General features: G+C 40.4%; 1 protein-coding gene across 5 annotated transcripts in view; it reads left to right on the top strand.

Moving 5' to 3' along the window:
* Window positions 1-27,665, top strand: part of CCDC171 (coiled-coil domain containing 171) — a 204,713-nt gene that overhangs the window by 51,809 nt on the left and 125,239 nt on the right. For all 5 annotated transcript variants that reach the window (XM_045021612.1, XM_045021613.1, XM_045021616.1 and 2 more), the window contains 5 exons: window positions 56-194; window positions 9,099-9,201; window positions 15,690-15,796; window positions 18,536-18,625; window positions 21,286-21,486. In XM_045021612.1, the coding sequence (XP_044877547.1) occupies window positions 56-194; window positions 9,099-9,201; window positions 15,690-15,796; window positions 18,536-18,625; window positions 21,286-21,486 (640 nt within the window). The remainder of the gene's footprint in view (window positions 1-55; window positions 195-9,098; window positions 9,202-15,689; window positions 15,797-18,535; window positions 18,626-21,285; window positions 21,487-27,665) is intronic.

Here is a 27,665-nt window from a genome sequence, read left to right as displayed (position 1 = left end):
TGTTGGTTGACAAAAATATATTTGAAAAACCTGTTCTAACACTGAAACTTTTCAGATTCGAAAAAGAGTATTTTTCTACAAACAAGCAACTAAATGAAGAGATTGAGGAAAAGAAGAAAGTAATTACAGACCTCTCTGAGAGACTCCAGGATAATGAAAAAAGTTGCAAAGAATTACAGGAGGAACTTGCAAAGGTAAGAGAGAAACCCTGTGGCACTTGCTTTATTGGGCCAGCAGATGACGTTGTATATTTTACTATATAAAAAGCTGAAGAATGTTATGAAAATGATTTGATTGCACTGTAGGTCTAATCTAAGGGTATGTCTACATTTAAACTGCTAGAGAGGCACAGCTGCAATGGTGCAGCTGCATGGCTATAGCACTTCAGCCTGGATGCTATCTACACCTACCCCCATTAGCATAGTTAATCCACCTTCTTCAGAGGTACATCAATGGAAAAACTCTTCCATCATCCTAGTGCTGTCAACAGCGGAGGTTAGGTTGACATAGCTATATGTCTTAGGAGAGTGGGTTTTTCACACCCTAAGAGATGTAGGTGTGCCGATTGTAAGTTCCCCGGTATAGACCAGCCCATAAGCTCTGCCACTGTCTTGCTAGTATGGCTTTGGGCAAGTTACTTCACCTCTATGTCTTAGGCTATGTTTACACTATACATAGCAGGGATGGTGCCATCTGCTTCTTGCTGCTGAGAGGAATCATGCTAGTCAGTGAGCTACAGCAAGAGTCTGCATCAGAAGGATCAGCAGGCTTGTTGCAGTCAATTAAAGAAAAGGGAAACTTGGTAGGAGGAACATTATATACATCCAGCCATGAGGAACATGGTCCCAATTTGATTACTTTCCCCACCCCAGCTTTTATCTCAGACCTTTTCAAGCATAAAGTCATAGAACAGGACTTTACTATAACAGGGTTTAAAAGAGAACTAGATAAATTCATGGAGGTTGAGTCCATTAATGGCTATTAACCAGGATGGGAAAGGAATGGTGTCCCTAGCCTCTGTTTGTCAGAGGGTAGAGATGGATGGCAGGAGAGAGATCACTTGATCATTACCTGTTAGGTTCACTCCCTCTGGGGCACTTGGCATTGGGCACTGTCGGTAGACAGGCTACTGGACGGTCTGACCTAGTATGGCCGTTCTTATGTTCTTATGACTTCCACCACTCATTCAAATCTTTGGATTTCTTGCATTGCTCTCTTGGCTGCTCATTCCAATGCTTAATACTTTACTTCTATCGTGACTTCTCCCTTGTCTTTCTCCCACTTGTGTCAAAATTGTATTAGTAGGCCCCTGCAGGTACAACTGCAAGAGCTCATAAGGGGACGGGAATGGCAAATTACTCATCATTTCACTTTTGCCTAACCCCAGCAAACAAACTGGTCAGAAGTATCTTTGTTTTTTTTTTAATAAACCAAGTGGTTGATGATCCCTGGGTTTGTATTTATTTAGATTATTTAATGACTCAAATAAAACATAGTATTGCTGAGTCACATTTCTTATTCAGACTGCTAACAATGCCCCTTCAAAAACTGGTAAGCTAATAAACCTGTTTCAGCAAAAACTTGACTCTGTACCCTCCTGGACTGGCTGTTTCAATGGAGTGTTTCCTCCCAGCTCCTCTCTTTCTGGAGAAGAGACCAACTTCTTCCATCTAAGGTCAAGGTACTAAGGGACACTTGCTCTAAATTAAGCCATCCTCTCTAAACCCCACAGAACCCGTAAGACAGGAATGCAACAGTGCCTCCTTGACCACTGCCAATAGCTGGATGATGTTTATTAGTGTAAAATTAGAGATGGTGAGCTGCTGGCTGTGACGATTCTCAGTGGAACCTGGATGAGTACATACGCTCGCCATGTCATATCTCTTGCTCTTTTTTCCTCCTCCTGTCTCTTTTTTTTATACTTTGCTTAGGAGGGTGTAAATTACACATATATGCTTTTTGTCACTTGAGAGGTTAAGGCTTCGGAAGAAAATCCTATATAGTTTATGGTAAAGCAGAAAGGAGCCCTCAAAACTAGCATTGCAGTATGACTGAAAGGTACATATTGGGTAGGTGGAAAAAGCTGCTGAGTGACTTAAAACCTCAAGACTGCCTTGAAGAGGCAAAAATATGCAAGCCACTTTTTAAAAGGCTTGTTCAGGAGAGGTATTCAAAGCCCCTTTCTGGATTAGATTTTTTTTTTTAAACTCATCTTAGTATTTTTCTCTGAAGACTTTTTTGTTTTTTATTGGACAAGCTGGAATAGGTAGAGTGTGGTTTTGTTTTTTCACACTGAAGAGTTATCATTTTTATTGTTAAAGCAGAAAGCTCTGGCTAAAAACTGAAATATATATGATATATTGTATTACCAAGCTCCCCTTTTTCTGAACTGAAATTGTCAGTGGGAGAAATGTTAATACTTTTATTCTCTTGTATAATAATTACCGGTACTTTCATTCTTTTGTTTTAAAGTTAGACCTTCTCAATGTCTATTTTTTTCAGACTCAGATAATCTCATTTTATGGTTTCCCACTGATCTGCTCTAATACAATGATTTTGTTTTAAAACATTTAAGGAAATATTACCAAACATTTAAAATATTTTAAGGACAAACTCTTGTTTTTTGAAATAACTTGTGTTGGGACCAAGCTCATTTTTTGGAAACTTGTTATATTAAAAAGAACATTTGTCTTTATGGCTCCACTGCATATAAAGTAAAGCATTTATGCTGCTTTTAATTTAAAAGTTCAGCATGTTGAAAAAGTTTGCCACAAATCTGCATGGATCAAGTGTGATAGAATCTGTTAGTACCAGACAGGATTGCCTGGGCAATATTCAGTATGGGCAAGATCTCAAGATTTCCTTTTGTTATTGTTAAGGAAACTGTTTTCAGGCTTGTTATTCTTTCCAACTAGTGTTTTAAGAATTTAGAGTTTGAAGAATAAGAATTTGGAAGAATGGGTATATACATTGTGGTTCAGAACTGGCTTTAAATCGAAATGGCTCCATCTCTATACTTGGCCTCTAAAAAAATAAGTTGTGGCTAGAATTGTTTTTTTTAAAGATGCTTTTGGATTTCGATTCCTGCCGTCTAGCACCAGATAAACCCTAACTTTTAGTTGTTGAAGAGAAGGAGAAGTTGAAGCTTTTTATTTTGTGTGGACGGAGTTATGAAAATATATAGTGAAGGTTCTGGGAATTTATCATTTTATTAATAAAGTATATTAGGAAACAGAATGAACTTTATTTTCTAGTGCAAACTTACTTTAATGAGAATATTTAAACATATATGTTCCTAGATTTTTCAAATTCCTCACTAAAATGTCGATATTATTTCAATAAACATTTTTTCCCGTGTTGGTATGTCAGCCATATATAATATTTGGAGATGCTGAAAGAATGCTTAGCTGCTTCTAGACTATTAAGAATTGAAGGTCATAGCATAAGTCACTGCAAAGGTACTTCCTGTAGATTGGCAATATCTCAGATTCTGTAACAATTAAGTCAGATATGTTGATACGCAGAGTATAAAACATGATTAGTTAGTGTTTGTACTGCGTTTTGAAGAGGTGAAGTGCTATATAAATGCAAAGGAACAGTAATGCTGATGTTAATCCAGAAAAAAAATTACTTAATCTATTTTTGTTTGTTTGTTTGTCCCATTGAGGTTAAGTACATGCCTAAGTGCTGTCCTGCATAGGACAGACTTCAATGCTTGCTTAAGTGCTTTTCTGAATTGAAGCCTTAGTGAAAAACAGAGGTCTCTCAAACAGAGGTTGTCAAATTTTCGAAGTTGTGCATCTAAATTGCACCTGAAAAAATATAGGTAATTGCATGTACAAATGGTTATTTATTCAGGTAAAAAATTGCATGTGCAGATGTGGGACTTGTACCTGTAATTTGTACACATGAAATGTTAAGCGGTAAAACATAAGGAGCCACTTTTGGAAAATTTTGCTATATAAAACCAATTTTAATGTAGTGATTTCTTCTATCATACTGTTCTTCCCCACAGGTGTATCTTGGGTTTCCCTGAGACCCCTGCTCACTCTAGCCCCACTCCCTCCATCTCTTGCTCTTCCTCATTCTCACTCACTTTCACTGGACTGGGGCAGGGGTTTGGGGTGTGGGAAGGGATTGTGGGCTCCGGGTGCAGACTCTGGGGTGGGGCTGGGCATGACAGGTTTGGGGTGAGGAGAGGGCTCTGTGCTGGGATAGGGTGTGTGGGGGAATGAGGGCTCCAGCTGGGGTTGTGGGCTCTGGGGTGGGGCCAGGGATGAGGAGATTGGGGAGCAGGACGGAGTCCAGGGCTAGGGCAGGGGGTTGGGATGTGTGTGGGGAGGAGCAGGGTGCAGACTCCCGGAGGGGGTTTGCAGGGTGTGTGAGGAGACTCTGGGCTGGAGTAGGTGGTTGGGGTGTGGGAGTGGGTCTGGGACGTGGGGTCCCGGCAGCACTTACTGCAGCTCCCAGGGAGCAGCCACCAGGTCCCTGCATCCCCTAAGCTCGTGGGCAGCCAGGGAGGCTCCACACGCTACCTTCATGCTGCAGACACAGCTCCCATTGGTTACAGTTCCTGACAAATGAGAGCTTCAGAGCCGACACTGGGGGTGGGAGCATTGTGCAGAGCCTCCTTGGCCACTCATGCGCCTACGGGCCACAGAGGGACCCACACGGAACCAAGGCAGGTAGGGAGCCTGTCTTAGTCGCGGGTCCCCAATACACCACCGACCAGAGTTTTGATGGCCCAGTCAGCGGTGCCAACCAGAGCCGCAACCGTGCCTTTTTGACCAGGCATTCCAGTCGAAAACTGGAACCCTACTGGCAACCCTACTTTCAGACTCAGTACTCAGAAAAATATTTTTACAAGCATAAGGACTAGAAACATTCTAAAGAATGTAAATGAAAGCTTAGATCTTGCAAAAACTGGTGGCGGCACCATGAATACACCCGGCCTGACCTCTAGTGTAGAACCTTACTCATTCTCATTAAGTACATGCATTAGGAAACTGAGAAACCCTTTGGTATATTCTCTGCAGTGCACATTCACATCTATGCTTAGGTTTTCCACTTTGCAAATTTAAGGAAAAAATCATAGGCTGCAATGATGGGGGAGAGGGAACTGTAACAGGAGTTAGAAAGGAAGGAAACTAAATTGTTTGTGGGTAAAATATAGAAGATCTGGCTAGTTTAAGGAATTTCCTTTTGATCTTTACTGCAATTGAAAAATAGATACTGAAATTGGCATGGAGACTTATGGACACAGTTAGCAAATGTGAGTACAGAGAAACGAAGGCCAAATAAACTAGAATGTACTGACTAAAATGTGGTGAATTAAAAAAAATGGAAGGCCGAGGGGAAAAAAGTACATTTGTTTAGGCGTGCTTATAAAAAGACTTTTCTGTGGGATATATTCGGTATGACCTTGTCTGTACTAGAGTGGCTTACATTAAAAAGAAAGCCTTTCTCTTACTGTGATATTGACCATACTGTTATATTTTCCTATTGATAGTATGCACTGTAAGGTAAATCCTTCTAATGTATTTGCATCCTGTGGAAAAGATAATCCTTTACAATATATTTGTATTGGTGTTCTGCAAATACAAGCACTTGTGTGTATATATGGATTTCAGTTGTGTTGGAAATTCTTTGTGAAGTGTAGTACAAACTATCACATAGGGAAACCCATGTAAATGCTACAGGGGACCTAACACTGAAACACACATGAATTATATATTAGTAGATATACAGCACATATAATTAAAATTGAAACAGTAAAACACATTTTATAAAATATTTAAACTGAATAGCGGAGAACACAGCAGAAAATCGCATACATTTGTCCTTGTTTGCCAATGATATGCTATCAGCTCATAAGAGAGCTTTTTGGGGGATGACATTTCCCACTTTGGAAAAACTGATTGGATCCTTGGATAAGTAGTGGTGTGTTTGTCTGTACGTAATAGACAATATAGTAGAATTTTCTTGGGGCTATGGAGAGTAAATTTCCTGTGCTATGATCAAATAAGAAGGAAAATGTATTCAAATAGCGAATTATAATTTTAGATCAGAAGATAAATAATGAGTAACAAGTCAGGATCAGAAATAGGAGATATGGACCTTCTTTCTTCACCACCCCTCCATTACATTGATGTTACGAAAAGGGTACTTTTAATTATTGCTTACTTCTGACCTAATCCTTTCCCACTTGTTGTCTAGACAGATGTCATTTTTTGACTATGGACTTCTTTAATTGTAAACTCTTTGGCAGAGACCATGTCTACATATTCATTTGGACAGGGACTAGCACAATGGCCCCACCCCTGATGAGGTCTCTGGGTGCTACCATAATATAAATATTTGATTATAGTAATCTGGAAGCTTCAGTAGCTTTCAGAAGTATTCCTGTGCACCTGAAACTCCCATTGGATACAGCTACACTGCAGTAAAAGACCTGCAGCATAGCCACAGCTCTGAGACCCTCCTCCCTTGTGAAGTCTCAGAGCCTGGGCTTGGGCTGAAGTCCAGATGCTGACCCAGCACCTGTGTCAGCTGACCCAGGCTCTGAGACTTGGTGCCACAGGTTTTTTAATCGCAGTGCAGAAATACCCATTGTTTCTCATGTCAGACTGAGCTCTTAAATGCTACTATATGCATATGTAGCATATGTTTTAAAAATTAAGTAACTAAAGCTAGAGGGTTCCTTTGGCAGATTAATATTTAACAGAATACTAATATAATATACTCAGGGAATGTCTACATTACAGAGCCTTGACTGGTATAGTTATGCTGATATAGCAGTGCTGACAAGAGCCCCCTAATGTGGAAAACAGGCGTTCTTCTGCCAGCAAAGCTAAACCACCTCTCCAAATGACACTAGCTACGTCAACAGAAGCACTCTTATGTTGTCATAGTTGCATCTATGGGGTTTTTGTCAGCATAGCTGTGTCAGCTAGCAGTGTGATTTCCCCCCACCCCCTCAGCACTCCTAGCTTACATAGCTGGGCCAGCAAAACTTGTTAGTATAGGCTAGGCCTTATATTCTACTCAATCTGGATGTACCAGAGTGAAGTACGTGAGATGTGCTTAAAGTTAAGTGCATCCTCAAATGCTTTGCTGGATTGAGGCCTTAGTATTCCTGTGAATATCCCAATATAGCCTAGTGACAGTGAGTGGCCATGGCTCTTGCTTAAGTTGTACAGTATTAACAAATTTAAGCTTAATTGTCAGAGATCGGGACATGGGTGGTCATGCCTAGTGGTTGGAGTAGGAGTCGATAGCCAGTAATGGGTGTCTGGAGTCAGAGTCCAAATACCAGAGCCGAGGGTCAGAGCCAAAGTCAGAATTCAGAAATTGGAGTTGAGAATCAGAGCTGGGTTACCTTGAGTTAGACAAAGCTGGGGTAGGATAAGGCCCGAGGCAAGAGCAGGACTGGGTGTATTAAAAGTAGGACTGGAGCAGGACTGGAACAAGGTGGGAGCAAGGCTGGGGCAATCAGGCTCAGGAACTATCACAGCCATATGCAAATGCTTTGAGCAGCTGCAGAACTGCTGCTGCTGGGCTTAAGAGCTAGTCAGCTGACTCTTCCCGCCAATGAGGTGGTGCAGCCAAGCAAGCAGCCTAGGACAGGCCAGCTACTCTTGTTAAGCTGCCCAGAGACTTGCTGTGCTGCGGGCTCTGAATCATTCCTGACATTACTGAGTGCATATTTGGCCAGTGTCAAGTGCTTAATGTGCTCCTGAACTAAGAGTGAAATATTAAGCTCACATTTTATTAATATTCTTTAAAATATTTTTCATATGAAAAGAAAACATGTCATATGCTACCTCAATATTTGTAACTATATACTAAGTTTACTTATCTACACTCTTGCAATTACAAATTTAGCCCCTCCTTCATGACTGCAGGGTCTGCTGCACAGAGGAGGGAGAAGTGTGATGTGAGGTGTGGATGGAGTGTGTGGCCACAGGACCTACTGCTGTGCTGATCCTCCTACTCTACCCCAATGATAGTGGAGTATGGAGCTAAATCAGCTGATGGGCTGAAGCAGCCTTTGTGGATTGTCTGTGCAACTGTTAGACTGGCTTGTGGGAAGGGTGCCTCTCCCATTGATCTGCCCACTGCCCAGCCTGTCTACTCAAGTTGGATGCAGGGCTGCCCTTTGAAGAAGAAACAATAATCGATGTGACATAACTATTTGAAATTTTATTTCATTCCAAATCTTTTCAGACACTTTAATATTAAGAGGTTTCAGAGTAGCAGCCGTGTTAGTCTGTATCCGCAAAAAAAACAGGAGTACTTGTGGCACCTTAAAGACTAACAAATTTATTGTAGCATGAGCTTTTAGCTCACGAAAGCTCATGCTACAATAAATTTGTTAGTCTTTAAGGTGCCACAAGTACTCCTGTTTTTTTTTAATATTAAGCTGTCCCTCGAAATAGGACCAGCCCTGTAGTTTGAACAACAGCTTACACACAAGGTCCCCCAGTGAAAAGCTTATTGAAAGAAAATCCAGTGCTGGGAGTTGAAGTGTTCTCCATTATTCTGTTGCTTCTGGGACATTAACTAGAAAGCAGAGTTTTTGAGATTGAAGAAACCACTATCTAGCATGGAAAATATAGCTAACAATTGCACTTGGCAGGTTGCAACTACAGTAGGTATGGGCTTTTCCAGAGCAGCAGATCCTTGATTTCCATCCCATCTTGTCAGAAGCATTGTGCCTTTTCAGATGTCCTTGCAGGGTGCAACAGTTAAACTTTGTTGTTTGTATACATAGGCAGCAGATGACTATTTTTATGGCAAGAAGAGAAAATTACAATACTCTTAGAACATTTACTAATTCTGACTGCTTGAAGGGCCCCCACACACCCTCCCCCGGTTTTTTATCCCAAATGCATGTTAAGTCCACACTGAAACACTGTTTTAGCTGTTTGTACTGTCATATTGTACCCGCTTGGTTTCAGGAAAACGTAATGATGTGCAATGTGTCTTTTTATATAATTTGTCCTACAGTAAAAATGTTAATTGTAACACGAGGCTTTTTTTTTTTGTTTACCACTTTAATATTTTTTTTCCTTCACCCATCCCCCTGTCAAATAAAGGCCAAGAAACGCCAGGCCTTCCTAACAGAGATGTGTGAAAACAACGTGAGAGAACTGGAGTTACTCTTGGACAGCTTTACTATGTCAAGCCAGCGGACAGCAGGTTAGTTGAAGGTATAAAATGACAGATGCATCTGTCAATGTTCCAAAGTCACTACATTGTGGGAATTCTGCAGATGCCTCTCGCATTCTCTCTTCTCAACATGCTTTGATTTGATGACATGATAAGAGCAGTTCTCACAGCAGTCAAGTGGCCTCGCTAGCTGAGAAAGGGTGACGGAATGTGGACCTGCTGTTGTCAGCCCAGAACTTGATTTACAAGTGCTGGGATCTATCTGATCGGTCAGAAAAGGGCTCACTTGCTGTGCTCTAAATCCAACTGAGAAAAAAGTCCTTACAGTCTACCTGCAAAGGGAACAGATGTTTTGACTGAACTGAGCCAAATTCTGAGGCAACCTTCAGCAACTTAAAAGTCACATATTCACAAAGGTTATGTAGGACACAGGATGTTACACAGTTCTCTTTATAGCAGTACTTTGTACTCTGAGTTGCATTCATTTAATTTCAAACAGCATACTGGTAAATATTTTTCCGATTAGTATATAAATCTGAAATTGAAGATTTAATGTCACTCTACCATATACATTATATGGTATTGTCTGTAACATACTACTCTACAATTGAGATGGGGACTGAGATAAACAGTAATTATCGAGACACCATTAATCTGAAATCTAGTAAATTTATTTTAAAAAAGGGGGTAAAAGTAGTTTTAGGTACTACAGCTGACCGTTAATTTCCCTTGTCAGTTTTTGTGATTTTTACAATCTTATGTTCTTAGAAAAACTTTTTTTTTTTTATAATTTCTCTTTGGTGCATGGAACATGCACATACCTATACAAGGGAACCAATCAAACAAAGTATTCACAAAGTGCTGTCAACACACACAGGAAATGAACTGAATACATAAAGAATATTTTCCTCTAATCTTTGTTATAATAAATTTAGGAATTACTTTTTATAAAAATAGGTAAAACATGTTCAGAAAAGGGGTTTATTTGTTTTTAAGTTCATGTTAAACCTAGTGTGCTATGTGATGCTATATAAATTATATCTGCATTTCTGCAATATCTAGCAACAAGATACATTGAGGGATGATGTGGCAGCCTTTCATTGATTTCCCCCCGCCCCCTTTTACTTTCTCTGCATTTTTGGCCAAATAATGTTGTGACAGACTGATAATTTCCTGAAATATCCTGAATGAACTTTACTGAATTAACTTAAACCTTAATGAATTAGTTTTAACATCTTTGGAGTTCATTAAATGAAAAATGCAATTGTGTATTGTATTGTGGAATTGTATGTATTTCCATCTGAAGGACAACGGGGTGATTAGGCAAATTGACTCAGGTTGTAACATCTTCAGAGAAGCCACCCCCCCGGAAAGGTGTGCATATACTATTTCAAAGTGGATTCTCCAGGAACCACCGATTTTGAGAAAGGGGTTTTAGATAAATAGCCTGGCTCCAAACTAGCGTATGGCCTTCTTCCTGATCCGCAAATCCCTGGTCCACAGAGGGCCCCAATCCTTAGGGTAAGGCCGGAAGGACCGGGCCAGCCAGAATCCATGTTATGGTTGTGATTAATTCTAGTAATCTTATTAGCATGAGTGTAGGTTCTTTTATTGTTTTTAGTGCTTTCTCTGTAGTGCTTTTTACCTGAAGAATTAAGTAGGATTGCATAGACATCTGTATGGTAATTTATATCTGTAATAGTTACACTTGTATCCCTCTCTAAAGAGAAAGCAAGCAGGTGTCCTTGGGCAACCTGTCTGTGCTGGGAAATACACAGTGAAGGCAGGGAACTGTGCAGCCTAGAAATACACCAGTCAGAAAGGAGAGAAACATGTATTTCCACCCAGAAAGGCAATGGCTGGGGAGCTGGAATCCCTGAGAGTGAGCACCCTTGCTGAACCACTATGGGGAAATACAGGTGCAGTTGCCCTGAACTGTGACAAATGTCATTCCAGATAAAAAGCTTTGGACAGGCAAAGTTGAGTGGAAGAGCACTAGACCTCTTTCTGATATTTCTGGGGATTCCCCTGTTTCCCATAAAAGCATGGCTTCATCTGAAACTGTGATACTATGACCTCCTCACCTGCACTTGGGCCAGATAAATCCTCACAGCCAGTTTCCAGGTGCATAGTGGGAACCGTGAGAACTAATGCCGAAAGCATCAACATTAACTCCTATGGGTATTTCCCCATAGGTTCACTGGGATTTTGTGCCATTTAGAGCAGCCTTTCCCAGTCTCCTCTCAAGCCTATGGCGCCTCTCTTGCACAAAGGAGCTTTTGCAGGGTTAAAGGGAGGGGGCGGTCTGCTGCTGCTACTAAGGGGCAATTCCTAAGTAATTTATAGTACTTTGAACAGGTTTTCCATTCTTCTCATCCCCTTGATGGTAAGTATCACAAGGAGTGATCTGATCCCGTGTTTCCCGCTTAGTGAGAATTCAATAGTTTATGTTTTTAATGCACTTTATTGACTACCACCTTTTAAAAATAAGACATCTAAAAATAAAAATATTTAAAGCTTCAAAAGCAGATGTAGAGAGTTGCTCCTCTGCAGAATGTCTGATTTGCTGCTGCAAGTGGGTCCTCATAGCAAACACTGAAACCTCAAAAGTGCTGCTCCAGTTTGAGGGGAGACAAACAGTAAAATTCTACAGTTTGTCTTGCAGGTTCGCTGTACTTTTCAATTGATCGTGTTGTAGTATTTTCAAAGATGGTTTGTTTTCTTCTTACGTGCTTCTTCTTGTATATGTTTGTCTAATATTGCTGCTTCTATTATTTCTTTCATGCCCACAAAGAGACACTATTGCTCTGTGAAGTGGATTTGCAGAAAATCTAGGACCAATAAAAAAAAAAAGTTGGAGCTTTTAATACTTCCTTATGGTCTAACGTAGAAACCAACTGGAAATTAGGAGAGCTAGCACGATGTTATCTGACTACTCTGCACAAATCAACAGCAAGGGCTTCATGGGGCACCAGTGATCCATGGATCATATTTTGGGAACTGCAGCATAACATCAACAAGTATGGAAGAACAAAGTCCTCAGGGACATAGGTGCTGGAACTAGGGGTGTTCGGGGTCTATCACACCCCCTGCTTGAAGTGGTTCCCATTATATACAGGGCTTACAGTTTGGTTCAAGGCTCCCAGCATCCCCACTGTAAAAATTGTTTCAGCACCCCTGCTCAAGGATTGAGAGTTGGCATAGTCCTACTAGATGTTCCTAGTGGCCAGTTACATAGCAGGGAAGGAGAATCAGCTGCAGACCTAATCAGTTGATGATAAACTCCCAATGGTTGACTCCTGGAAGTGGTGCATCAGATCTTCCTCACGTGGACCATACCTGAGAGAGACTGATTTTATCACATTTCTGCACCAGCTATGACTGTTCTGTGTCAGAACATGAGAAAAAAATGTTGCTGGAATGGATGCTTGCTCTTTTAAAGATGACCTGTGAAGGGGAAAAGAATGTGTTGTTTCTGTTTCTTTATGATGTAAAAAGAAAGGCCTCAAGGAATTTTGGTTTCTAAAGGGTATTTTAAAGACCACTTTTTAACAATATAAAAGTGTCAAACATTGAGTTCTCTCTTTGTGTTGGAGAACTTGAGAAGCAGTGGGGTTCTGACATATTGAAACTTGAACAGAAGGGAAGAGAGTCTGAGGCTTTATCTACCTGGCAAAGTTTTACCAGTTATACAGGTATAGTTATCCCAGTATAACCACCCAGGTGGACACTTACTCCACTATAAGAGTAATTTTTTTTTGTTTAACTTAACCCCCTTCCCAAGTGACATAACTGTAATATTATTAATAATAACAATAATATAATATCAATTTAAATTAAGACCTTACCTTATACTAGTATAACTTTCCTGTGATGACAAACTGTTTTAAAATGTCTTTTCTGTTTTGCTTTTAAACATCTGTTTTAATTCAAACATCTGTCAACTAGTTGAAAGAAATGCTGTTTTGTTAAAGGTTCATCAGTCCTGTCCTTTCACTTAAGGGCTGAGAGGAGAGAGCTTCCAGTCTCTTTGGGTTCTTCATGTGACTTCTCTAGCAAAACAAGAGAAGATTTGACACTCCTGATATTTCTAAAGTAAAAACAAGCAGGGAAACGTAAACAATTTTTCATAAAGCAAAAAAGGTCAGACACACACACGCGCGGTCACTTTTAAAGCCATGAAATTTAGCTGATAATTTTTCATCAGTTCATCTTGTTATAGTTCTTGTACCATCTGTGGGATACTTTGGAGGGGATATAGTCTGTGATTTCAGTCACAGAATTGTACTCCAGAATATTAGCTTTCATTTAAAAAATAATTTTTAGCCCATAAGGTTTTAGTGATGAACCTGTGTAGACTGATCTATAGATTATGTATTAATTATATTGATTGATTAAAAATTCCCAGTTATCATTTTGAGGGTTGGCATGAACAAGTGTAAACTCATGGAGTATTGCCCACCTGAGTCAGCAGAGAGCCTGAAACAATAGCTTTACACAGTGTGAACTGACCCATTCATCTCAATAAGAGCACTGTAGAATTTGGCATTTTTCTAAGATGTCATAGTATTCCGCACATTGCTACAGTCAAGCACCTGATTTTGTTTTCTGTCTCATGGCCCAACTGGGACCTGCCTGCAGCTTTCCCCACAAAGGGGTGATAATTGGTTTATGTTGTGTGCTCCCTGCACTGTTCCATGGAACCAGACAGCAGGGAATCAGAGTTAGGTCTTATTTAAGTTGAGGTGGCCTCTAGGTGTTACAGTAATACAAATAATGGAGCAAGGATGGCATATCTAGTCCATAATTTATTTTTAGTGTATTTTTTTTCTTAATGTTGAAAGTGACCAAAATAGACTGTGATAACAATAACCTTAGAACAGAATTATGCCCTGGGATATGCATGAACAGTTCCCATCCCATTGAATTAACTGGAAAATTTTGTGTTGATCATAGTGCAGAATTTGGCCCTAGAATAGCATTCTCACCAACTTCCGGAAACAGAGGATAAAGCAATTTGCACTCTAAGCCCTAACGCAAATCAGCATGTGTTTTAACACAAAGTGTGACTATGGTAATAAAGATGGACTAAGAAATAAAAGTGAAAAGTTAGTGTGTCCAACAGTGAAATACCTCTTAAGCCCTATTCTGTACTTCCTGAAGTGATTAAAAGAGGGAAATTACTCTTCAAATTTCAATTTTAAAGTGGTTGTCGGCAATATTCTGATTTTGCATGCATGTGTGATGTTTCCATTGACTGCAATTGGTGCTCCATGTGAGTATCCAAAGCCAGGCTTTGTTTAATGCTTCACAGTTGGTTAAGTGATACTTACCTTTCCATTTTTTATTAGAAAAAATAAACTAAGATTTTAAAATAGTCAAAAGATAGGGTGCTCCTGTAACTATAGTTTTATAGAAAGTTGTGCCTGGTCTGATGGATAGCTTTAGAATACAAGACACAGTCTGTGTCCTGACTTGCTGTGTTATGCTGGCAAAGTTGCTCAGGGTCTGATTTTTTTTCAGAAATGCTGAGCAACTGTAGCTTCTATTGCTTAGCATCTCTGAAAATCATGTTCTTTAACCTCTTTGTTTCTCAGTGTCTCCTGTAAAATAAGGGCAATACTAGGGATTGAGGGCTTTTTCATGTTTATAAAGGGAGTTTAGATCTCTGGAAAGAGGTGATATGCAAATGATATAATTATTGTTATTGTTGCTGTTATTCAGTTGGCAACTTATGAATACGTGATCAATATAAAATTGTTCTTTGTTTTCAGAAATCATTTTGAAGGCAACAGTGTAATCTACTCTTGTGCATATGACCCCAGTTAAGTCAACTAGAGCAGAAGTTGTAGCTTAAGGGTTTAATAAATACATATGATGTACATATAATGGATATATCAGCTTTAAGATTTGTAATTGAAACATTATGTAGGAATGCATAGACAGATAATAAAAAATCTGTTTCCTTTTGGACTGGAATTCAAGAACATTTAAAGAGTTTTAAGACCTTTCCAAGCATAACAACGTCATGTGATCTTTGGCTCAGCAAAGGTTTGTTGAGTAAGTGATGTATTACTACATTACAAAATGCACGCTTGGTCAGAAGATACCAAAATAATGCAGGAAAAGTGCAATCTACTTAACTTAATACAAGATGTTTTTGCAAAGTGTGTCCCTGTGCAGTGTAAATGGTTGGTGATCTGACTGAATGACATATAGACCTAATAATCGCTAAGCAACATACCTCAAACTGGATATAGAGTTCATTAGTTGGATGATAACTGCAAGTATTAACTGGAGATTGCAACTTTGTTGTACAACAGCTCTCGTACAAGCAGTTATTTAGCTATATTTGACATGAAACTGTATGCCGTAGGGAGAACAAGGCTGCTGTTCAGTGTTCTGTATTGTCATTGTAGCAGCCTTAACTAATTTTAATATCTCTGTTCCAGTTTGAGCAGTTTTCTGTCTCTCTGTGACTTTAAGGGCTTTATTTTCATTCTGTAATTTTTCTTCAGGCAGTCACAAGGACAAAGATAAACCTCCAAGCCTCTCTGTTGTCCTTGAGACTTTGAGGAATACCTTGACAGATTACCAGAACAAGCTGGAAGATACATCTAATGAGGTAACATTTGCACTGTTTGGCTCCATAAATATAGCCTTCGGCCTGCAACAGTACGTATTCCTCACTTGTTACAAAGGTCAAAAGATTGGGAATGTTGAGTTGACAGCTACATGGATACTAAAAAGAAATAATCTCTGTCACTACTCTTCCTAAGCTTACCCTACAGTAATGTTCCACGTAAAAATATATAAACTATTTTTTATATTTATTTTGAGCTGTTTTCAGTAAACTTACACAGAAATATGACACTTTCCATCCTCCATCCAGGGCTTTAGGTAAAAGATGGCGTAAGTATTTTAAAAATGCAATGTAGTACTTGAATTTTAACATGCATTGGTATCAGTTGTGTAAATGTGAGTACCCCCACAAGAAAAGTGACAACGTTTTCAGAGATCAGTTGTGTTATTGATGAAGATTTGTTAAATTTCATGGTTTGGGTTTTTTTTAATGTCATACAGAGGAAGAGATATCTGCATTATACTTTTCTGAAGGTAAAAAAGAACAGTAACAAATATTTCTATTTTTAAAAAATATATATTTTTCATGCAGTCCTTGAGGCTTTTAGCCACTGGTTGCAAAGTCTGTCTTGTATTTGTTTTTCTTATTTATATTGCTCATGTGATTTGGTTAATCCTCTTGGGTTTAAAATGTTTTATGAATTTGTAGGTTTAAGCCAGAAGAGAGCAGTTAACTAGATCTTCTCAAAGTCCTTTAATTGTACATAAAATTGGCAAAGCACTGAAATGTGTCAGTATTTTATTTTTTTCTATTCCTAAGCTTTCTTTTGTTTGATAAACATATTGTTTATCCAGTCACTCATTACTTTTGAAATAAATCGTATTCACTCTACTGTTTTTATGGGGAAAAATAATCTCCTTCAAGTCCTCTGAGATTTGTTCAAGGGGCACAAGAATAAGTGACCACAGAAACAATTATACTTCTGTAAACAGCAAGCACTGTTAAGTCTCTGCAGTGAGATAAGATAACCAGTGTGTTTAGTAGTTTATGAATCTCTTATGAGGCCCAGGTCTGGAAGCTGAAGAATAACTAGGAGCATATTACCCGCAGTGAATTGTTACTTGGGAGGATGAATGTCACATGATTCTCAGCACAGTTGAAAAGTCTACTCAGCAGGCTTTGGCTTAGTAATGTGCTTTGTTGTGAAACAGTGCCAGAGACAGCAGTGGGGAGGCCAAGGGGGTGGCTGCTAAGAAAGCAAAGAGAGTACTCTGACAGAAAGAAGAATGAACTGTCAAGGAAAATAAATCGCAAGCTGATGACCTGCCACAAGACTTCCCAGTAGGACTGCATGTGACAGACCCTGAAGTTGTCATGCGGAGCCAGAGACCACGGAATGCCCTCGTGGTACACAGAAAGGGCAGTGTTCTCTCCTTCTTGATTTTCCCCATAGATGCCGCTGCTTCTGGCTTTTTGTGCATTTTGTCCTTAGACGTGTTTTGTAATAAAACTCTTTTAATATTAGAATAAAACTCTCAGGGATTATCAAGAACACCATCCAATAAAAATAACTTGTTCTTGTATGCAGCGCTATGGTTTTAGGCTTGTTTAATTCTGTTAAGTTTTGTAGGATATAGACTTATGACAGGACCCCACACACAGATGGATGTAACTAATTATTTGGCTTTACATATATGTCTGGACCTGTTTGAACTTGTGACATTATATTAGCTCTAATTTACTAAATAAACATAAGAGCTAATAACTCAATTTCTGTAGAGCTAGTAAATATTAAAATTAGAGCATTCACTTTCACGTGTCTATATGAGTTCAGGGGATGAGTAGATGAGGTCTGGCTGGCTGAAACACAATATGGAAAAGATAGAAATAATTTTGGTAAATTGGGGGAAAGCAACTAATAGAGTAGGCAAGGATTATATTAGCACCCCTGATTGAGGGAGACATGCAGTGGCCTTTTGTGAAGTGTTTACAATTTAGATGTACTATAGAGTTCTGTGCAGCTCCTGGCTGGTTAGGTAGCAGCAATGACCAAGATTGTTGTTTTCTGCCTATCTCTTTGTATCTTTCGCATACAAATGTGGCTACTATTATTTGTGCCTTTTGACACTCGGGATTAGATTACCGTTAAACTGCTATGTTGGTCTCTACACTGACACTGGAAAATGAAGCTAGCGCATATTGTGGCCACCAGTTTATCAGAAAAGTGCATCTGGAAGAGGGCACATAACTTCAGTGCTCCAAGATCATCTGTAGTTGCTTGTAATACCCTGAATAGTTTGGGATTAGGTGATTTGAGAGACTATGCCTCTCCTTGAGTTATGCTCCTGTTGTTGCAATCAGCAAAAATGCATGAGCTGGAGTCCCCTCAGTTTAAGAGGGAGGATGCTGCTTTTAGGGCATTTTCTGGGAGAGGCCATTAACTTCGAAACTTGCTTCCTGAAAGTCATTAGGAGCTGGATTTCTTAAATTTTCTGGCACACTTCAAAGACTTTTTCCCCCCCAGATATTTGCGAGTTCATGGACAAAAGCAATAGTGAATTTGGTTTGGAGTTATTGCTGCTGCTATTTATTTGTAATATCATTATTAATATTTCATATATCAAACTTGTTTAGTGGTAATCTGTTGCATTGTTTACAATTGATGTCTGAGGAGTTTTCTAATACATTCTGGTTTTACGTTTGTATAGGCAATATTATTTTACGTTTAAGTACCTACATAGCCTCTGCAACTCCCAACTGTTTTTTTTTCTTTTTTCTCAGCTAAAGAAAATGAAAGCTTCACGTGAGAAGATGACAAAAGAGATTGACTCATCCAAACAAAAAATATGGTCTCAAAGTCAAGACCTTAAGGTATATTTTTATGAACTGTAACTTCTTAACATACTACATATATTTCTGGTATGTCTCACTTAGATTGTATCTGCATGATAATATGTTATCTCAAAATAAGTGTTTGTATCACTTCTCTTTACTGAGTAGAATGTCAAACCTCAAGTTTGTGCAAGGTCATATTTCCTTATAGTGGTTGTAGCCTACAGATGTTATAAGCCTACCTATGTGAACATTTCAAAGGTTGCATTAGTGAAGTAATATCTGTTTAAACAGATGATCTGATCCTTGAGTAGTCCTCTTACTTCATCATTTCGTGCTTGCTTGTTTGGCAAGGGTAGCTCTTCTGTGTTGAAGTCATCCTCAACATTTTTTTCTGCTAGCTTTTAGTTTTTCATATTTTGTTCTATATGCATAAAATGTGCATATGAAATTTATCCTCAAATATTTTTTGGTTCAACTGTCAATTTTTCACATTTTTCACTTAATTACTCATTCACTTATTTATGAAAATACAATTCAGTTTTAAAATATTCACTTTTCTTTTTCTTGTAATGGTCAGATTTGTTTCAGAATAAAGTTTTCTAGTATTACTAGGGAAAATACAGTGTTTCAGCCACATGTTAAAAAACTAACAGACAAACAGGAATGAGAATATATTAATTCCACAACCTTACTGAAGGGGATATAAACAGATCTATAGAAAGCTGAGGATGGACCTCTGGTCATCTCAGTGGCTGCATCTGTGGGAAATTTGATCACATACATTTAGATTATGTATATGGATCTCATCTGAAAGCATTTGGAAGGTTTCAGTTACAGATCTGTAAAGTTTAAAGTCATGGTATGAAATGTGCAAAACTTACAGTAAAGACAGATATCAGTGAAATTATTATGGATATTATGGCCAAATTTTGTGTATAATCCTGCCAAATATTAGGTAGTCCTGACATTTGGAGAAATCTATAGGCCTAAATTACTTCTAGTAAGAAATTGCTGATCTCTAAGCCAAGCACTTCTCATGGATAGCTGGAGTTCTGGTTTTATAGCATTTTTCAAATTAGAGTTTGTTTTTGTCTCTCTTTTGTAATGTGTCATGTCTGGGTACATCAGGGACCGAGGGAAGTCCTAAGGTCACTGTTAAACTCTGTCTTCCAACTGGCAGCATTTTGTATTACTGCCAAATTTGAGTGTGGCCACTCCCAAGGTTTCTCAAATTCTTTTACTGGAGATACACTGTGTTTCATTGTTTCAATTTATTATTGAGAGACTGTTAGCATTCATTGGTAGTAACACAGTGGCCTTCCATTTTATGAACTGAACTTGTCTAACGTGAATTAATTTTGATTCAGAACACCCCTGTGAAGTAAAGTACTACTTTCCTGATTTGAGTAGAGGAGGATACTAATGAACAATAAGATTCTGTGAGGTGTTGAGTACCAACTTCTCCCCTTGAAGTCATTAGAAGTTGAGACTGCTCAGTACCCTAGAGGATTAGGGCCCAAATGACTTGCCCTGGAATATACAGGAAATTGGTGGCAGACCTGACAATAGAGCCCTGATTTCTGCCTCCTAGACTCTTGCTTCAGCCACAATGCTTTTTTTTTAAAGCATCCTAAAGGATTTTGCAGGTTTTTTTTATAATGCAAATGTCTACTCTATATGAGACCTATTCTACCAACTATATATATATATTTTTAAATAGGCACTCTTTTGAGATAGTGAACCAGTTTCTGATCAGAGTTACACTGGTGTAAATCTGCAGAAACTCAATTTAATGTGTAACTCAGCACATAACCTGGCCCAGTATTTCTTCATGGTAGAGCTTGCTTAAAGAAAGTTGCCCTAATCTTGGATTTGAATATTTTTATTAAGAAATTATATGAAAATACAATTGTGATGAGTACCTTTAGTAAACAACTGATACTACACTTCACAATTAGACAAACGTGATTTTATGATCTAAAAATCTATAGGCAAACATTTCAACTAAATGCTTTCAATATTCAGTATTAAGTTGATTTGGTCTTATGAACTTGGTGGTCATGAAAGGTGTCAGATTACCAGCCCTGGAAATAGAAGTTCTCTGCTCCCAGAAGAGGTAGAGCATGTGTGTCTATTCTCGCCTAGCAGGCAACCTCTTGCTGTAAAAGTCTTCTGAGTTTTAGTGCTGGTTGGTGCATTTGTACCAACTGGTACCATTTCTGATTTCACGTTGACCACTAAATATGAAACAAGATGATAACAGTCTTTGGTTGCTACCAGTCAAGGCTGCATTGGAACCAGTGATCTACAGAAGAAAAGTACTGTATCCTTTTACCAGAGCCACCCAGTTCCTTATATCTATAGGAGGCTGTATCTTTATATTGTCAGATTTTTCAACGGAAGTAACACTGTATACTCTCTCTGTAAGGAGACAAACCCAGCTCTAAAAGGAAGGCAGTTGTATTATGGAGACTTTGACCTTGGAGATGGATTAAAAAGGGAGAAAACAGAGGAAAACAGTGTCAAGTTTTAATTTCAGTCTATCATTAGAAGTAAGCAGATGGATTCTTTTAGGTTGTTTTGAAAATATCTCTCTATATAGCTCTTTGCTTCCAAGGATACTGAACATTGGCTGAGGTAATGCTGTATGGTGTAAAACTATTGCTAACCTTTCAGTTTGTGTGTCTATTCTGTAGGAAGCTCAGGATAACCTGGCTGATGCCAATGAAGAGTTAAATCATCTACGCACTAAGTATGCAGACAGAGAGGCTTTAATAGGCACTTTAAAAATGGAACTGCAGAATGTACTTCACTGCTGGGAGAAAGAGAAAGTCCGTGCCACAGAATCAGAAAATGAAATCCAGAAGCTTACCAGGGCTTACCAGAAGGATACTGAGGTATTACCAGAGACCAGATGACTGTCAAAAAGAGCCTTTATTTAATCTTAGCTTTGTACATTTACATACATCAGATGGTTGCTTTATGTCTTAACAGATTTATCTGCAAAATATGATTTTAAGATACGTATTTTGAAATGTGTATTTAGTATCTACAAAATTTTCAAGTGTCTTAATTCTCTTTCATTCCATTTTATAAAATGAGTTAACAGTTTAACCTTTCTGGGCATTTCCATTTTAAAATATCTGTCTCTTAGCAAGTATTGTTTAGGGCAAATGCATTTATTTAAAGAATTATGCCTGGAGTACTGGGTTTTTTTTTGTTTGATTGTTTTTTTTTGTTACTTAGTTGTAAGTAAATATGTACATTTTGTATTTAGAATCTCTTGGTGTTAATTACTGATTCAAATAGCAACTCCTCCCCCCTCCAAAAATAGCAAACATGGAATTGATGTCATTTTGCTCACCCACTACCAAACTAGTGTTTCCTGTGCTTCTTTGGAGTGATTGCATCTGTCCATTCCATTTCAGGTATGTGTGTGCCCAGTGCAGCAGGGCTGGAGACTTTCTCTTAGCAGTACCCATTAGGGAGGCACATACATCCTTAGCACTCTTGCACCACTGCACAAGGGTATAAAGGGAAGCTGCTTAGTCCCTCCCTTAATTCCTTCTTATCACCCATGATCGGTAGTTGGAGTGTGTCAGGTTGCAGTCCGAGGTTTCTCCTACTTCATGGATTTTTATCTTCCTCCTGCAAATAGTAGTACTTGTTAGTGTACGTTTTCTTTATTTTCTATTACAGCTTTGAGCATCTGATTCCTAGTATACAAAGGGAATTGGTACCGGGATATTTTTTGGTCTCTGGGCTATAAGTCTTGTGCAGCTTCAAAAAATCTGTGCTGGTGAGTGACTCTCATTCCAGGTACCTAAGGTGCCTCAGAGACGGTCACATTTGAGATCATTGCAAGATTTGCAGGGACTTCAGATCCCAGACAAAAAAGGACAGAGATGAGACTGCATTACCTCCTTATGGAGGCCACCTGCATCCACCTGCTGAACGTTCCCTCTTGGGGCAGGCCCTGAGTATTTCTACCTCAGTTAGGAGTGTTCCTCTGGACATTGCATCTTATAGTAGGCACCATTCCCTTTCTCTGGTCCTGAAGAAGATGCACAGAACATCAGAATAGCATTCCCCAAAGAAACCAAGTTCCTCTAGAAGTTTGAGGTTCCCTGTACTGTCCACTAATAAGCCACTGGGAGATAGAGTATTATCTGGAAAGAGGTACTCCCTGATATTGATTTCTTCTCATCAAGAATTGTCAACTCCAGCTCATTGAGGATTGTCAACCCCCACTGCAGTTCTGACCCCTTTGATGCAATAACAGCAGCATCATGGAAATATCTTGATATGGAAGGCACTGGAATTATATATAGCACCGTGGGACCTGTTCTTCCTCTTGATGCTGGATTCTCTAGAAGTGTCTGAGGTTTCTTCACCTGTTCAGGATCACTACCAGGGGTTACTAACGAGAGTAGCTGCCTCGATACTCAGGAAAGTTCCCATAGGCTGGTGGACATACAGGGTTGGCTCTACCTATAAACAGAGTCATTCTAGAATCTACAAAATATTTGTAGCAAATGCCATCCTCTCTTCCTCAGACAGCTAAGAGGACAGAGAGAAAGTACTATATCCCTTCTCAGGCTATGAACATTTTTACACCCAACCTTCTCCAGGCTCCTTAGTTGTCTTGGCAGTGAATGAAAGAGTGTGTCAGTAATGACCTTCTATCCCAAAGGACAAAATTGCAAAGAGACTAGACCTTTTCAGTAGAAAGATTTATTCCACAGCTGGCCTACAGTTTTTTAATGCTAAGTAGCAAGCCTTACTGGCCAGATACAACTTCTCCTTCTGAGACAATGTAATGAAGTTCTGAGACAAATTGCCAGATTATGCCAGGCAGGAATTCTAGGTTATTTTAGAAGAGGGCAAACTGGTGGCTAGGACCTCCCTGCAAGCTGCCTTTGATGGGGGCAGATTCAGCAGCCAGAGCATGGCATCTATAGTAACCATGTACAAATGTTCATGGTTTCAATTGTCTGTGCTCCCGCAGGAGGTCCAGCAGACTATCCAGCATCTCCCTTTTGAAGGTCCTACCCTGTTCTCATAGAAGACAGATGATAAGCCCCACAGTCTCTAGGATTTGAGGGCCATGCTGAAATCATTGGGAATTTACATTCCTTTCCTTAAAAGAAAGCAAATTCTATAGTCTATGGAAAAGATTCCCCCTTTCCATGGAGGGAAAGGTTTCTGTTCACAAGGAGGTCTCAGAACTATCCTAGACTTGCAAATTTTAAACAAATATATACAGAAAATAATTTTTTCATGGTCAGCCTAACCTAACCTCCATCCACCCTGGATCCTGACAACTGGTACACTGCTCTCAGTTTGAAGGATGCATTTCCATGTGGCTATCCATTAAAGCCACAGGAGACTCCTAAGACTTCTGATCAACAACACCCATTACCAGTTTATGGTCCTGTCCTTTGGCCTGGCTGCTGCCTCATGAGTATTTACAAAATGCATGGTAGTGGTGGCTTCATTCTTAAGGAAAGCAGGGATGCAAATATTTCCTTACTTGGACAACTTGCTGGCAAGAGGTTGAGCCAAGCTCCTGTCTATACAGGATCCAATCCCGCTTCAGTATTCTGAGTCTGTTGATCAATGAGGACAAGTCCGTCTACTTCCCAGTTCAGAGCAATCCTGGATTCTACAGTAGCCTGGATGTTCCTACCTCAAGACATTTCCACACAATATTAAACTTTTCCTCAGATCTCAAAGTCCATACAGTCACAACAGTAAGAAACTGCCTCAGACTACTGGGACACATGGCCACCTGCATGTATGTGTTTCAGCATGCCAGACATTATCTCAGAAAGATGCAGAACTGATGAAAGTCAGTGTACTCTCTGGCTTGTCACCTGTTGGACATGCTGATTTGAGTACCTGCAGGAGTACAAGCCTCATTGGTCTGGTAGATAGGCCCCTCCCTTACCCACAGATGCTTCTTCTGTAAGCTGGGGAGTTCACTTAGGAAACTTACAAACTCAACATCTGTGGTCTCATCAAGATTTGGCTGACCACATAAACATGTGGGAATTGTGGGCTATTCATCTGGTCTGTTGAGCTTTTCCTCCCTCATGTCAAGGGAGAAACCCAAGATCTCCTGGACAAGACTGGCGATGTACTGTGCAACAGGGAGGGGCCAGATCAGACCATCTCTGTCAAGAGGTGATCTATCTGGGGGAGTTTGTGGCACCAGTGCAATACATCTCTAAGCTTCCCATCTTCCTGGTGTTCAGAACAGTCTGGCAGATCACCTGAGCAGTTCATTCATCAGAGATCACAAGTTATCTCTCAGGTTGGATATTGTCAGATTCGTTTTTCAAATGCGTGTGGAGGGGTCCCTCACAGAGACCTGTTAGCTGCTCGTCTCAACAGAAAGTGCTAATTCTTTTTGTTCAAGGGCAGGTCACGGGCAGGGCTCTCTGATTGATAAACTGCTGTTTGTACCTACCCTTCTATTCCACCCCACAATCCATGTGCGGGCAGTCCCCCTTCTTGTGTCCCTGTCATCCACACCGCCAGCAGATAACTGGTCTGGACCCTGTGGGAGCCCCTTGGGTGTCCTCCCGTTTGTTCTCCTGGCCCTTCCCTGGGCCTTCTCCATGTCCCTGCTCAGTCATTCCTGCTTCCTGGGGAAGTCCGCCTCTGTGTACCCGTAAGCTTTATAGCTGACTCGACCATAATCTCTTGGTGCCTCCTCACCCACATCTTTATGTTCTCAGGGAGACTGTTAAAACTGCTTTAGGACAAGCATGTCCATAATCTCCCCCGCTGTCTGGGCATCCGGCCTCAGCCAGTGGGTGGCCCAGTCCATTAACTTTTGGGCAAATGCCTGAAGCCGCAACTCCTCCCCCCACTACCCATCCACCTCACTGACTGGAACTTTTGGTGGTACTTCTCTGCAGACAGCCCCACCCAATACAGGACAGCTGCCTTTACTGCCTTATAACTCCTGGCTTGCTTTTAACTTAGGGCCATGTAGGCTGCCTAGGCTTTGCTGGCTGGTAGGGAGCTAGTCGCAGAGCCAAGGTTACCCTGTCTCATCCAGCCCCAGAGGCTACCCTCTCAAATGTGCTTAGGAAGGCGTCGGGGTCATCTGTCGGGCCCATTTTACACAGTCCTAAGCCCGGCGCCCAAACGCCATCCCCTCCCGCGGGACTCACCATTTTCTGCAAGACCTGTTGTTGGGTTCCGTCCTGCTCCCGAATGAAGTCTTGCAGGCTCTTCTGCTGTTTTGCCTGCCAGGTGAGCGAGGCCTCTCTCTCCAGCTGGTGGGCTTGCTGAAAACTCTGCATTGCCTTCTGCACCTCCTCCTGCTGCTTGACCAGCCATTGCAGGGTCTCCTCCGTCTTCAGGCTGCCAAACACTTGCTCTGGCACAGGATCCCGGACAAGCCCCCACATGTAGCAGAGTGTGGCAAGTCCCTCCTGCCACAAAGTCACTCTGAGACCTTGGGGTTAGCAACCACTGGTGCAGGTTATTCACAGACTTGTTTCCACCACCGTTTCACCATGTACAGTTGTCCCTTCACTGTCTGCAGGCAGCAGGGAGGGAGGGAGGGAAGAGCTACCTCCCTGCTTCCACTCCCTGCCTTTTCACTTTCTTTCTACTCTCCGCTCTCCTGGTTTCCTTCCTCTGAGGCTTTTATACAGCCTCAGGCTAGTTAGTCGGCAGCTGTTTCTGCTTCCCAAATTAGGGCCAGGTTACATCTAGCCAGCTCTAATTTATTGCCCTAAATTGGAGCTGGGTGACAGGGGGCTGAATCAGCAAGCCTTTGCCCAGCATCCTGTCACACTGGACTAGTAGTTCTTCAGTCCTTGTTCTGAAACTCACCTCCAGTTTGAACTGCTTGTGAGTCACATGGCATGGAATGGACATGTGCAATCAGGGCCAGCTCCTGGGTTTTTGCTGCCCCAAGCATCGTGCGGGGGGGGGAATTGGCAGCAGCTCCACCACGCCGCTTTCTTCTTCAGCGGCAATTCGGCGGCAGGTCCTTCCCTCTGAGAGGGACCGAGGGACCTGCCGCCGAAGAGTCCGATGTGCCGCCCCTTCCCCTTGGCCGCCCCAAGCACCTGCTTGCTGGACTGGTGCCTGGAGCCGGCCCTGTGTGCAATCAGTTGAAGAAAGAGTTATTAATCTCTCCTGTAACGGTTGTTCTTTGAGATGTGTTGCACAAATCCATTCTGCGACTCACCCTCCTTTCCCTCTATATTGGAGTTTCTATGTGGGCAGATGGAATTAAGGAGGGTTGGGGGTGGCCTCGTCCCTTTTTTACCATCATGCAGCAGCGTGAAAGCCCTAAGGGCTCATGTGCTGCCCCAATAGGTATCACTAAGGGGAAAATCTCTGATTCTGGTTCACTGGGCACGCAAGGATCTGAAGTAGAATGGACATGTGCAACGTATCTCGAAGAACAACAGTTACAGGACAGGTTAGTACCTTGTGTATTAGCTGATTGTGGTATGCTATATGTGGTAATTGCTTCATGAAGCTTTACTTCAAAACTAGATTTCCTCTTTTGGTGGTTTACTGATCTTAATAATTGCTTCCTTTTAATTTCCTCCACATAAAATAGTTCTGCATTAGCTATATCAATCATATTCTTTATCTCAATTGTTCTACATATTGAGCTCATTACTCCAGCAACTATGGTCACAAATGCCAAACTGAGTAAAAAGGAAACATTCTTTCCACTCTTCTTACAGTCTGGGATTTAAATTGTGTCCACATGAAGCAGTTGGAATTGTTCTACACATCAGATAGTGATTAAAGGAAAGGAAACTAGAAGCCTGACTGTATTGTAAAGTCAGCATGTCTACTTGTGGTTGAGATCAACATGTGTGAGTTGATTCTGGGACTTGGGATTTCTTTTTCTCACCAAAGGGCTGATTATCATGCTTGGTTTATCACAGCCGAAGCAAAAAGGAAACAATGGTGACATGGTTAAACTGTTCCCAGGGCAGTAGAAGATTAGGTTGTAACAGTTTATAAAATGTTTTATTGCTTAAAAATCTTATGAATTAGAAAGAACAAAATGTACCCAAATGTAGTTGGA

This window comes from Mauremys mutica, chromosome 6 (genome assembly GCF_020497125.1).
Source record: "Mauremys mutica isolate MM-2020 ecotype Southern chromosome 6, ASM2049712v1, whole genome shotgun sequence".
NCBI lineage: Eukaryota > Metazoa > Chordata > Testudines > Geoemydidae > Mauremys > Mauremys mutica.
Note: the sequence above shows the minus strand (reverse complement) of the source record. Positions and strands in the feature narration are given on the sequence as shown.